This window comes from Dicentrarchus labrax, unplaced genomic scaffold (assembly GCF_905237075.1).
Source record: "Dicentrarchus labrax unplaced genomic scaffold, dlabrax2021, whole genome shotgun sequence".
NCBI lineage: Eukaryota > Metazoa > Chordata > Actinopteri > Moronidae > Dicentrarchus > Dicentrarchus labrax.
In genome coordinates, this window is record NW_026136706.1 from 27,184,471 (window position 1) to 27,199,332 (window position 14,862).

At 38.6% G+C, this 14,862-nt stretch overlaps 2 protein-coding genes across 5 annotated transcripts in view; one reads left to right on the forward strand and one right to left on the reverse strand.

Moving 5' to 3' along the window:
- Nucleotides 1-14,862, reverse strand: part of LOC127365350 (uncharacterized) — a 213,478-nt gene that overhangs the window by 189,009 nt on the left and 9,607 nt on the right. The window lies entirely within an intron of this gene.
- LOC127365278 (contactin-associated protein-like 5) overlaps nt 1-14,862 on the forward strand; it is a 293,853-nt gene that overhangs the window by 101,204 nt on the left and 177,787 nt on the right. For all 4 annotated transcript variants that reach the window (XM_051403188.1, XM_051403190.1, XM_051403191.1 and 1 more), the window contains 2 exons: nt 1,576-1,686; nt 3,169-3,362. In XM_051403188.1, the coding sequence (XP_051259148.1) occupies nt 1,576-1,686; nt 3,169-3,362 (305 nt within the window). The remainder of the gene's footprint in view (nt 1-1,575; nt 1,687-3,168; nt 3,363-14,862) is intronic.

Consider the following 14,862-nt stretch of genomic DNA (forward strand, 5'->3'; position numbering starts at 1 on the left):
GATTTTTTTGTTTAGTTAATAAACCTTATTTTGAAACTTTCGTCTGAGAGTTGTGCATTTGGGTTCTGGTCCATAGTTCAGTCGTGACAGTGGTGTGATTTTTCTGAAAACCATACTGATGTTTGCAAAGAATTGAATTAGAATCTACATAAGAAAGGATCCTTTTTTATATGATTTTTTTCTGATATTTTTGAAAAACATGGCAAAATAGATTTGGGTCTATAATTATTAAAACAACACGGATCATCCGCTTTAAATAGAGGAATAACTTTGGCAACTTTGAAATCCTCTGGTACAATGCCTGTTGCCATTGACAGAGAAATAATGTAACCTAGTGGCTGCAAAATTGACTGCTTGACCTGTTTAACTAGGGATGCAGAAATGTCATCATGGATTTGAGACATACTTTCTGTACAATTTATTCTTTTTCCTCAGCAGCTTCAGCAAGTCAACTGTAAACCAAGGCCTACTTAAGTCCTGATTGCATTTCCTAGTAGAACTGCCTATTGGAAAACATTCATTGAAACTATAGCTAATGACTTTCATAAAATGTTGATATGCAGAATGAGCATTATTTTCTTTATATAGATCATTCCATGAGATACTGGCAAGCATATCTTTAAATTTAGAAATGTCTGACTTGCTCATAATTCTTTTGTACATCTTTTTCTGATTTTGTTTAGTTTTATTAGGCTTGATAAAGAGTGAGTACTGGAATATAGGAAAATAATCTGACAAATCTAAATACAAAACCCCAGATTTCATTCCTTCTCTCAAGTTGTTAGTTAAGATGTTCTCAAAGTTGCTGAATTTTCCTTTACCCTTGTAGATTTCTGAATAAGTGGGGAAAAAGTAACTAGAATAAAGAATATTAAGAAAATCTGTAGTTCATGTATCTAAATTATTTTTAAAGAGGTTTATATTAAAGTCTCCTAAAATATAACAAAGTTTATCCTCCTAGTTTATCAAATCAAGAGAACTGGACAGTTTTTCATTAAAATCTTGGACAGTAGAGTCAGGTGGGCGATAAATAACATAACACCAACTATAAAAAATGTTCCACCAAAGACACCAAAGAGCTCCACAAACACAGATTCTTCCTCAGCCCTCGCTGACTTCAGGGAAAGATCATCCCTAACAATATATAAAACAGAATTCATCCAGAGAGCACTCACAGAGTGCATTAGGATATGGTATATGTTCAAATGTTGTTAATATGGTTTGTTTGTTTATTACTTTTAATTAATAAAATCACCATTTTCTGTTTTGAAGACAGGGTTAGAGCAGCTTAAGTTAATACTAATTTGGCAACAGAATGAATTATATATGTGGATGTCTGTTCTGTGTTGCCCTATGAAACTAGAGATGTAACTGATAGTAGATTTGAAGGGCCAGACTGGGGACACGGGCCACAATTTGCCCACTACTGCTCTAAATTTGCGATAAAAAATGTTGAGAAATTATTTTCTGCTGTCAGACATTTTTCAGTGTTTCTTCTTGTTCCTACAGCTGGATGTTTGAGATTCACTTAAATTCCCCTTTCAGTTTCATAGTTGCTGTCATTTTCTTTCATAGATAACTGCAACAGTCCTTTGGTGTCCATATTACCACAATCATCCTTCCAGAGCTCTTCACAGTCCTCCAACAGTTTCGCTGCTCACAACGCCAAGCTCAACAGAAGAGGTGGTAAGTAGAGTAAAATATGTTTTTTACAACATTTTATATGCTACACAGCACTTACTGTAATTACTGTATATGCCACTTGTCCCAAATCAACACCAGAAAGCGCTTTCTGGCAAAAAGGCCTTGGAAAGTCAAAGTATTTAGTATAGATGTGCAGTAATGAAAAAGTTCTTCTCAATAGGAGGATGATGTGGTTGAGTGGGTTAAGCGTAGGACCCCAGGACACCTTAGTTTGACTCCTAAAAGACGCATGCTTTTATATTTACACTGGATGTAAAATTCCACTATTTCAAAAAGGTGGTCTAAATGTGAGCCTTCAATCATCGTCTTCACATTCAATGAAAAAAAATTCACTTTTCATGTTTTTTCACCAGTGACCATAGATAGAAAAATGTTCACTGGGCATAGTCACTGAGCAGCTGACTCGTGAGTGAAGAAGATTCCAATTTTTAAATGGCATCACTACAAGAAATGTCATCATGTTGTGTAAATAAATGAGATAGACTCACCATACATGGAAGTCACTTTCTTGCTTTCTAGGCAGATAAATCAGCAGTAAGTGTATTATTCATGTAGGACACAAAATAATTTTTAATGGACTGAAGACACAGTCTGTCTTGCTGGATAAGTAGTTGAAAGGGTTTCATTCACAAGGGTCTATTATCAGTGTCAGTTTTTCTCAATGCAGAGCTTACTATAATACAGAAATGCAGACTGCTTTTCAGTGTTGAAACAAATCAAGAACTATTTGGTTCAGTGTACTAGGCTATACTCCACCCAGGGTTATGCTGGGCTACATATGGGCATTATGGAACCTGCATTCTAGGGAATGTATGGAATAATTTTGTGCCGAAATTACAGGAGGAGGGGAGGAAGGGGGCATTCAAAATTGGGGCTCTCAGGAGAATCTGGAGGGTTGGCCAGTATCTACACCAACAAATGGTATTTCCAATTGATTAAACTAGAAAACCAACCTAGAAGTAAAAGGAGTTGCTATCTGATTTTGTTTAGCTTTGTAATAAGTTTCTCATTGATTATGCAAGAGGTACTTTCACACGTATACTGATAAGACGATATCTTGACATTGTCAAGATAAGGAAAAAAGTAGTTTTCTAGAGTTGTAAAATCTTTCTTCATATTAATTCTAACATCTAGTGTGCACTGCTTTTGTGTCTGACAAGCCCTCATACTCCGAAATCTATCACAGATACTATTTTACCTTCTCACTTATACCTATAGCACACAGTTCAGATTGCATGTTCTAAAATCTTCCAGCTTTTTGCAACTGAGAAGCTTCACTATGGTGACCATTGTCACCTGAAAGTTTTCTGTTCATTAACATTCCCTCTGCACGCCTCAGGACAGCATTGACTTTTGCAAACTGAACCAATGGCATAGGGGTGAGTAAGACCACAACAATCCTCGGTCCATCATTTAAATAGTGTGTTTAATGGAACGGATGATGTTCTTTTCTGCTCTCCCAAGGAGCAGGAGGCTGGTCTCCCATGGTGACAGACCGGGATCCCTGGCTCCAGGTGGACCTCAGGGACCAGATGAAGGTGACAGCTGTGGCAACGCAGGGGTGCTCCATCAGTTCAGACTGGGTCAGCAGATACCTGCTGCTCTACAGTGACACAGGCCAGGTCTGGAAACAGTACAGACAGGAGGACGGAGGAGGGGTGAGTCTTTACAGTCCAATGTCAGCATTTTATGCTGTGGTTTTTCGTCGCATTAGCTATAACGTTAAAGTGATATTTGGTGGAGTTTTGTCTTTGAGGTCCATTTTCTGACCAATGCCAGGTCATGTGGCAGTGTAATCACACTCTGGAGCAATGTGAGGTTGATGCTGCTAGTTTGACTCTATCTAGTGGCCTGAACTGGAAGGGGGTTTGCAATCAGAACTCCTCACAGTTCATTGTACCCAAGACCTGACCTGGGATCCAAATTATATTCCAATCAGGTCAGATAGTCAAAATGTGTGTCAATATGTCCGATACCCAAGTGGATCCAATCAGCTCTGATCGTGTTATGTGTCATAATCATTACAGAAGTTTGTTTGAGACCAACTGTGAAGCACAAACAAATTAAATTAAGTCTGTTCAACTCCATTTTGAATTACTCTTAGGTTTATTCAGGTTGGATCTAAATGACTCAGATCCCTTTCCAGAGTTTCTTTTTTTCAAGAATCAGTTCTTGAATCGTGGTTTTGTGTCAGTTTCCACTGCTTTTACATACTGTAAGTTCTGTTTTAGATTGGGTCCAGAATTTTGGATCTGTGAAGACCTTTAGTTCTTGATACTACCACTGGATGAAACCAAACTAAAGCTGGGTTTATACTTGATGCAAGGAGTTAAAGGTCCAGTGTGAAACATTAAGTAGGATCTTTTGGCAGAAACTGAATTTGATATTCATAGGTATGGTTTCATTAGTGTATAATCACCTGAATAAAATGTTTCTTACCTTAAAATTAGCTTCTTTTTTTTATCTACAGAGGGAGCAGGTCGCCCTCTATTGAGTTTGCCATGTTGAACCACCATGTTTCTACAGTAGTCCAGAACAGACAAACCAAACACTGGCTCCAGATTTGGAAGGTTCACATTTGTTGTGAGTTTTGTGGCCACCATAGTTTCATAGAATAAAGCTGCACGTGTATCTCTTTCTTGTGGGTTGAGAACAAATGTTTCTAATGCATGAATGACTCTCTTTGGAGGGAAAAATAGATTATGTTTTCATTGATGGTTTTCATTAGGAAAGTCATAAGAACAAACACTCAATTTTTATCATTATTATTTTAGTTATACAAAGTACAGATGCACAGAATTATTTAACAAGGCACGCTGCTGGATGTAGTTCAGTGTACAGTAAAAATACAGAGTAGTGTAAGTTTGCTAGTCACAAGTCAGGGCATGTATTTATTTTTCAGTTCATTTGAAATAGACTGAGCTCAAAAGACATGCACAGAAAAAAACCTTAAATAAAACTATTGCGGGTAGTCTTGCAGTGCAACTGTCAGTCAATCTTGGAAATGGCAATTGGACAGACAGAGCAGCCTACAGTTAGAAATGGGTATGGGACCATGTTTAATTAAGATTTGACAATGAAGTGTGTGTTAAGTGTGAAGTGTTTATGTTCCATGTTATCGGCCAGAATTTTGTTGAGGCAAACAGTTGTACCAAAAACGTACTGGACAGAACCAAATGCTAGAATGGAAATCACTTCCAAGTCATATTACACAACAAAATAGTACACATATAATATGCTCTATATGTTTGTTAGTTAAATGCTAAGAGAACATTACTTAAGACAACACTTTAGTAATTAATAAGTACTCTTTGGTGTGGTTCCATCTATGTGAAATTATATTTATCTGTTATGATAAATTCAGATGGAGACAGTCTTTTTTTGTGTTTGTCTTATCTATATTGTGTCAGTTATTATTATTTTATTAACAGTAGAATTATATTGTGTTGTGTGGAAATTGTGATCAGTGTGGAAATAAAGCATTTCCTCAGTAACAAGTAACTATTAACTAATACATTTCAGTAATACTTTTTCAGTTAAGCCAACAATCCAATCACATCCTTAGATTAATTTTTATAATTGTGGAGAAAACTAGTTTGGAAGATAAATGCTCAAATTCCATTTCTTTGATTATATCAAACAAAACTGGATTTTAAAATAAAGTCTGAGTTTTGGGGAGAAAATACACAATTACCAATTTCTTGTCCTCTAGCAGAAAAGTAATATAACTAGTATTGTGACTAATTACTGTTGGCAGGGAGTAATAAGTGTCAGGAATGGTGACCGGGACTCAGGCGCAGACTAGAGTGAAGTTTCAAATAAAGAGTTTTATTTGAAAGGCACAAACAAAGTGATTTAAGTGACCGAGATTCAGATGTGACAGAGAGTGGGAATGGGTTCCGGCTCCAGTGCTCTGGATGTTGCAGTGCTGGCAGGGGGAACTGGGTCCAGGATCTGGGTGAGATGGTCTGAGACGTGACAGGGAAAAAACAACAAGTTAGTAAGAGATATTTCAAAGTCGAGTAAGTTCAGGTTGGCTGGCGTGTGCTCATACTAAATGATTCAACAATCCGGCGGGGACTGGAAGGTCGGCCTGGTTTATAAAGGGTGGGTAGATTGTAGACGAGGACCCGGTGTGCTGATTGGTGTGATGAACCACAGGTGAGTAAGCAGGAGCTCCAGCAAGCACGCCCACCAGCGGCTTTCAGAACATGTGGGGAAAGCAAAACACAGAGACGGACACCAAGCACACAGCAGGCACACCAAAGGGGAGAAAAGAATACAAAAATTACATTCACACACACCATGAAGGAAGCCAGGGTCACGGCTGGTGGGCCGTGACAATAAGTGGTAAATGGACCTGTACTTGTATGGCGCCTTTTTTAGTCTTCTGACCACTCAAAGCACTTTTACACTACATGTCACATCATACAATTTGGAGTTCAGTATCGTGCTCAAGGATGCCTCGACATGTGGCAGGATCGAACAACCTTCTGATTAGTGGACAACTCGTTGTGCCTCTGAGCCACAGCTGCCCCTTTAGTAAGTAATAAATAAACCCTTCTCAGTATTTTGAGTAACAAGCCCTGCTCTGATTTTGATTAGCAATGTGAATGTGTATATTTGTACGGTATTGGTAAATGGTAAATTGACCTGTACTTGTATAGCGCCTTTCTAGTCTTCTGACCACTCAAAGCGCTTTTACACTATGTGCTACATTCACCCTTTCACACACTTATCACTCAGCAATGGCAAAGTCCATCAAACAGAAACTAACTTATTCATACAAGGCGCTATACAAGTACAGGTCCATTTACCATACACATTCACAGGAGCAATTTGGGGTTCAGTATCTTGCTCAAGGATACTTCGACATGTGGCACCAGGAGCCGGGGATCAAACCAACAAGCTTCCGATTAGGGGACGAGCCGCTCTGCCTCTGCGCCACAGCCACCCATATGAAGGGGCCTGACCATGAAGAGCTTTGTAGGTGAGGAAGATGATTTTAAATTATATTCTGAATTTTACAGGGAGCCAGCGCAGAGAAGCTAATACAGTCTAACTCTGAGAATTCAGATAGAAAATCAGAGTACAGGACTGTAACTAACAGAACTGGCTACAGTGTTTTCCAGGTCGGGTGAGAAAGACTAAGAACAAGGCTTTCAAATTAATTTATTAGTTTAGGTTTAGGATCAATTAAAAAGGCTTGAATTATATATGGGCGGCTGTGGCTCAGAGGCAGAGCGGGTCGTTCCTTAATCGGAAGGTTGTGGGTTCGATCCCCAGCTCCTGGTGCCACATGTCGAAGTATCCTTGAGCAAGATACTGAACCCCGCATTGCTCCCGATGCCGTGTATGAATGTTAGTTTCTGTTCGATGGACTTTGCCATCACTGAGTGAATGTGTGTGAAAGGGTGAATGTGGCACGTAGTGTAAAAGCACTTTGAGTGGTTGGAAGACTAGAAAGGCGGTATACAAGTACAGGTCCATTTACCATATGGCTGCTACTCTACTCCGCTGCGCTTCATTTAGGCTAACATATTCTTCATGGCACAGCCAGGACTCAGTAAGACAAAGTAAATCAATATCATAATCTAATAATAATTCATTAACTAGAACAGCTTTAGAGGACAGAGACCTGATATTTAGCAGTCCACATTTCATTCTTTTATTTTGTGCTACTGTGAAGTTTGTTTGAATTTGTATTAGGTTTTTATGTTTAATTCCTTGTTTTTTTATTTCTTTAAATAATTTAGGTGGACGGGGGTTTTGGGTGGGTGACTGTTCTAATGGAAGCGCAGAGAAGTGTGTGTCTGCCTCCTTGAAGTGAGATTACACTAGGTTTTCACTAGAAGGTTGAATTAATTCTATGGACACAAAAAGAAGATACTCTACGGACGTGGCCTAGAAACTTGAAGCATATGGTAAAACAGCCAATACAAATATCATCAGTAAAATGTCAATAGTAAATTTTATTAAAAAAGGTGTTAATACGTGTTAAAAGCACTCTCACCTTATCAGTTGGCTTATTACTTGTCAATTAACAAGATAGATGGCCCAATATCAGTTGCGCAAGCCCAACAACATGCTCAAAGTTGGTCTCACGAATGTCTCCACCTTCTATTTTGCTTCATGTATGTGCAGTAGCAGAGTGCAAAATGGCTGATTGAAGAGCAGTATAGGTCATAGTCACATGACTGGTTTCATTACTGGTTTCTGAAACAGCTGAGCCAATCACAGACAACATGAAGACAACGGTTTAACAAAGGAGGAATGTCTGGAAGGTGCAGAGCAACATGACAAGGACGTGCAGCTTAAAATCTATAGAGAAAGGCAGATGATGGGTTTTTATTTGAATTGCGAAATGATGGACATAATAAAAATTTTGCTGAAAGAGTTTATAAGACCTCAATTCAATGCAAATTCTAATGTATTTCATGTTGTAAATTGTTGCATCATATTGTAAAATATGACATGATGATCCCCTATAAGCAACAAATCAGAATACTGAGTCATGTAGAGGTGTGTGTGGTTGACTTGTAGCAGTCTGATGTCACTTCCAGGTTATTTAATGAAGGTAAACACAGGCTGTGCATAATGGCACTGTGCTCTGACACGCCACATCTCAAATCAACATATGTGTCACCATGTTTCCTGCTGACTTTTGATGGTGCAGGGATTTAATCAACTAAAGAAGCAGCTTTTCATACACTATAAGGCAGCTGTGAATCAATGGAGACAATGATCCTGCTTTATGCACATATAATGTTTTGATGACGATCAGCACCTTAATTCAGTATTTATTTCAATAAATAGGTGAACATGTCACCAGAGGGCAAAGTCAGACGATCACCAAGTTAGAGGAATTCCTCTTGAGAACTTGAATATATGTAGCAAATTTATTGGCAATGCATCTATGTTGTCAAGATATTTAATTCTGAACCACCCTCATGGTGGCAGGAGAGGTAGGAGAGTAGGATTAGTAAAATTCATTCTCTGTAGAATATAAATGTCTGTACAATTGCATCGCAATCCTGTAATAATTATTGAGATATTCAGACCAAAGTGGAAGACCTACTGACCGACAGACTGATTAGTCATTATCACGGATAAAAAGCAGCAGGATGAATGGCAGCTAATTAGTGAGACGTCTGTGATGAATCCCACACCGAACTGGCTGACCACAGCTTTCACCCTGACCTTTGGCTCGTGCTAATTGATGTCCTTCTGGCATTTTAACAAGTGAAGATCAAAGGTGAGAGGTCATTGCTGGTATGTGAGCTGAGGAGACTAATGAGAGAGCAGCAGCTGCTTATATGACTGTTAGCCCTCAGCAGGCCTTCGCTTACCAAATTAGAGTCAACCTTTAATAAAAATTAAGTGCTTGGCCTGCAGTTTGACAGCAATAGTGTCAAACAGATTTGCCACAGCAAAAGTTTGTTGACACAGAAATAAATGAAGCAGTACATTTTTTGGGTCTCTGTCTGAGCCCTGAATGTGCTAATGATATGAGCTAATGGCAGCATACTGTTCAGCAGCATTCAGTCCAGGATTTCAGTGGCTCAACACTCCTGTTGATTTTCACTAAACTAAGAATCTTTGTAGAATTCGGTCATAAAACTGCCAGTTTGATGGTTGTTTCGTGTTTTTTTTTGGTTGTTTTTCTTTACCAGCCTGGGGCTGGTCATGTATTGTTTTATGTAAAATATTTATTTTATTTTTAGAAAGGCTCTGTAATCTCCTAAAACAGCTGTATTTTCAGTGGCAGATTAATCAACATTTGGTGCTCTAGTGCTGTGTACGTTGGCCACCACGGCTGCCTTAGAAAATTTGAAGGAAAAAAAAATAAATAAATAAATAAATATATATATATTTATTTATTTATTTATTTATTTATTTTTTAAATGATATTATTACCCAATTATTATGTGTAACATTATAAAAATATAATTTAGAATGACATATATTTGAAATCTTATTTGCCATTGTCCATCTTTCTAATTGCCTGCCAGTCAAATTATCGTTAATATTGTCAGCGTATTACTGGTAGTGGTCTCTGCCTGCTACAAAGCTGCTACTCCAGAAATTTAGCTAGCTTGCTAGTGCTACCTCACCTTTTTGAAAAATATATAACTTATTGGAGTAAGTCTTCAGATCCTTTACGTCAGTAAAAATGTGCATGGTACAAGTTCCAAGTCAAAGTCCTGCACTGAAAATGTAATTTGAGTAAAAGTATGTGTGTATAAAGAGTAAAATGTCGTTAAAGTGTTGAATTGTGATTGTTATACTATTATATACGACATCATTAGCTTATTATGAGTCATTGTTAATGTAAAAGCAGGATTTTACTGTTGTAGTTGGTTGAGGTGGAGTTCATTGTTAACAATTTTGTATTGGACTGCAACAAATGATTATTTTCATTATTGTTTGCCTGCTTTGTAAAAAAAACTTGAAAAGGGGAGAATTGCTATCACAATTACCCACAGTCCAAAGTGACACCTTCACAATGCTTGTTTTGTCCAACCAAAAGCTGCAACATTAAAGTAAGGAACACCTTTAATTAATTAGGGACTGAGCCAGCGACCGCTGGAGGTCCCTATTGTTTTTGCTCGATTTCATCTTCTTACCTATTGTTATTATTTTTAGCCCCCTTTGACTGCATTTTTGACCCCCTGAACATACACGAAAAGTCAATTTTATTTGGCAAAGTTGTCAGGCCAGGTGAAAATAGGGATATTACGTGCGTCACTTTCGGGTCCGCCACTAGGTGGCGCTACTATCATAAAAAATGCGTTTAGGCTAATAACTTCTGCATAGTTTGTCGCACATTCAAAAACTTTGTATCCACACATTCGGTGAATGGAGCTGAATCTCCCTATCTAGGCCCCGCCTATAATTTTTTTTTGTTAGAGCACGAAATGTCCTTAAACTGCTTTTTTGTGGTCCTCCTACACACTTTGTCCGATTCGTACGAAGTTTTTCACCTAGCACCTGGGGACCGCTCTGGCAACAAAAGTAATTCAAACATTTTTGAAATTTTAAAAAACAAGCACGCTTTAAAATTAACACTTCCTGTACATTTTTCGTCAAAAAAGGAAGTGGACCATTTCTCCACATTGGTATGTCCGATTGACACCAAACTTGGGTCCATAGTTCCACATGTCTTCCTTAAGCATCGTGCACAATTTCAGGCCATTGCCACAAGGTGGCGCTCTTTAAAATGAAGAAATTTAAATTTAACCCTAACCCTAACCCAAAAATCGTGTTTGTCATGTGTGTAGCGCCCCCTACAGGATAAAAAAACAGCAGCCCCGGCGCCACGTTTCACCAATATGTACGAAACTCGGTAGGCACGTGTAACGTGCCGGGACGTACAAAAAAAACTCTTGGACCCATACCTGAAACCCCACAGGAAGTCGGCCATTTTCATTTTCACTTTCTGCAAACTTTTCGCGTTGTATTTGAACAAGGGGAGGGAATTTATCAGATCTGCTTCAAAATTTTTAAGTACAGTCAAAAAATGGTTCTGATTAAAAGTTGTGCTATTTGTGCATATACGTTGAAGGGCGTGTCCGTGGTGTCCCCTCAAAATTGGCCATAGTGAATTCCGTGCGCATTTTCGGTGAATTTTTCGCCTTGTATTTGAACGAACTCCTCCTAGGGAATTTATCGGATCTATTTCAAAATTGGTCAGTACAGTAAGAAAATGGGGCTGATATAAAGTTGTGCTATTTGTGCATGCACATTAAAGGGCGTGTCCATGGCGTGGCTTCAGAGTCAGCCATTTTGATTTTTTTGGTCATTTTCTGTGATTTTTCGCATTGTATTTGAACGAACTCCTCCTAGGGAATTTATCGGATCTGCTTCAAAATTGGTCAGTACAGTCAAAAAATGGTGCTGAATAAAAGTTGTGCTATTTGTGCATGTACATTAAACGGCATGCCCTCAAAGTTGGCCAGGTTGAATCGAATGTCAAACTGTGATGCCATTTCCGGCATTTAAGGGCTTCTGTTTTAACTAACTCCTCCTACAGATTTTATCAGATTGACTTCAAATTCAATCACTTCAATCTACACACATTGGTTATCAAAAGTTGTGCTATTTGTGACTGTATGTATAACCGTGTGTCCGTGACGACGTGTCAAATTCCACCGATTGGCCATCAAACAGATATTACTCATCTTCAATGTACAGTCCCACCCTGAACACGTCCTCATAACTTCAGCGTACATGATCCAATCTCAATGAAACTTCAAATTTGATAACAGTCCCACCCTGAACACGTCTACATGACAATATTCAGACATAGTGATAGCGCCACATACTGGTAACAGGATGTATCACGTTTTATACTTTCATGTTCTACTCCTCGCAGGATGATCAGATCCAGCTGAAATTTACTTATAAAATGCAGATCTTTAAGTGTATTTAGTGAAATGCTGCAAAAGTGAGCTTTTAAACCTTACCAATATTACTCTACTTTTACTCATGCCATGTAACCAATCCGGTAGTGCTGTGGGTTTGACTACAAAGTGGTGACTACAGTCTGTATCAGAGCCAAAGTAGTATGTTTTTAATTAGGGACCGAGCCAGCGACCGCTGGAGGTCCCTATTGTATTTGCTATGTTTCTTATTAGGGACCGAGCCAGTGACTGCTGGAGGTCCCTATTGTATTTGCTATGTTTCTTATTATTAATTTTAGCGCCTTTGACTGCGATTTTGCCCCCCATAACATATAAGAAAACTCAATTTTAATTGGCAAAGTGGTCAGGCGTGGTAAAAAATTTGATATTCTATGTGTCACTTTCAGGTTGGCCGCTAGGTGGCGCTACTATCATAAAAAATACGTTTAGGCTAATAACTTCTGCATACTTTGTCGCACATTCAAAATCCTTGTATCCACGCGTTCGGTGAATAGAGCTGAATCTCCGCATGTAAGCCCCACACACTTCCGCCTAGAATTTTGTTTTCTAGAGTGCGAAATGTCCATAAACTACTTTTACGTGTTCCTCCCATGTGCTTTGTCCGATTGGCACAAAATTTTTCACGTAGCATGTGGGGACCATCCTAATAAAAAAGTAATTCAAAGAATTTTGATATTAAAAAAAATAAGCACGTTATAAAATTAACACTTTCTGTGGATTTTTCTCAAAAAAGGAAGAGGACCATTTCTCAACATTGGTATGTCTGATTGACACCAAACTTGGGTCCATAGTTCCTCATGTCTTCCTTAGGCACCGTGCACAATTTCAGACCATCACCACTAGGTGTCGCTCTTTAAAATGAAGAAGTTTATATCTCTGCAACGGCACATGTGATTTAAATGAAACTTGGTACGATGCTTGCCCATGGGTCCCTGAGGCTCACCTGGCGGTTTCAGGTGCACATCTGTTAGAAACGGTAAAAACAACTGCATAACACTCTGGATTCTTGGTTTCTGAAAAGCGCGCATAACAAACAACTGCAGGTTCGGAACGTATTTTTTTCAAAATGAAGCCACAATTGTTCTTTAGTTCTATCCTGCTGACAGACATCTCAGATTTGCTCAAAACACGGTACTCTGAGGCAAATGTTGCCATACACTACTCTGAGGCAAATGTTGCCATACACATATTATTAAAGGTACCGTCTCTTGGTCTATTCTTATATCTGTCAACAGAACTAGTCATCCACATATCGTCTGTGGTAAGGTCATGTGATGATGCCTTTTGTTTTAACACAGATAAAGGCAAACTCATTTTAACAGCGCTTTATCCCCAACTGGAACAAAAACAACTTTCCTAGAACACTCCTTCAGACGCATGCTAGTCAACCTGTAGACAGCCTCTTGTGCAGACACATCTCTATTGTGTACATATACACTTCCTAAATTTTTAAGTGCGTCTTTAGCACTGCCATTCCCCTCTCTAGCTGCTTCCCTTTGTGCATTCCCCAATAATAATCCCATCTCACGCTCGGCTTTTACATGTTACTTAAAGTAACTCACACAGAATTAAACTGAAATGAGGTCTTGTCATTTCAACATACACTTGTGAACCTTAAAGTTGTGTTGTATTTAACTTGAATATATACTGTATCAACAAGAAAACAGCTTTGCATGCACCATTGTGAAATGTGTGATATAACATGCACCAACCTCCTCCTCCTGCGCAGCAGCAACCACTTCCACAGCCGTGGCAGGTGAAGGCTCTGGGGATGTGTCCACCACGCATGGTGTCACCTGAGCCTAAAAGAATCAAACAAAAATTAAATATTGTGTATTAACAAAATACAATGTTTTTTTTAATTATATACACACACAGAATGAAACTCAAATGAGGTCTTGTCATTTCAACATGTTCAACTTGGTCAACTTGGTGCATACTGCATTAACAATAAAGTAGCTTTGCATTCACCATTTAAAACACATATGTAAATGTAGGGTGTAGCATGCACCAACCTCTGCAGCAGCAGCAACCACTTCCACAACACTGGGTGTTGCCTCAACCTGAAAACAACCAACCAACACAAAATGTAACTAAAAAAACGAAATGTAAAGTTGCCATGTTTTTTCTAATGATCTGAATAACAGACGAAATACAGCAAACACAAAGTATTAAATTATTGCTGCCTGTCTGTCAAACTGTACAAACCAGTAAAATATTTAATATAAAAACAAACCTGGCGCTTTGCAGGTCTCCTCTTGCAGGCGACAGCTTTCCGCCTACGTTCTACGACAGGTTTCTAATGGAAAGAAGGAAACCAACAAAACTTTGAAACTATATTTGGGGAAAAGCTCCTTTTGGGCGTAAGCAATTTTTAAGGGTGTTAATTTCAGGAAGAAGCAGAAACCAACGGATACAATCTGCATGCAAATTACCGTTTTGTCTTGTGGAACAGCGGTGCACTCAGGGGTAGAAAGATGGGAAGGGACAACAGCATCCATGACAGCCAACATGGAACTGCTGAACCTCACGGGGTTCAGCGGGATGAAGCACTCCTTCAGCGCGACAGGAGTAGCAACAAACTAAGAAATAAAAAAAATAACACATAATAAAACAGTATTACAGACAATTTCTCTCATCTATAATCGATAGACAAATAACCAATTAACCCTTTCCTAACTGTTTATATAAAGCATAACAAACCGCAGCAGATATTATGTTAAAAATAAGTACC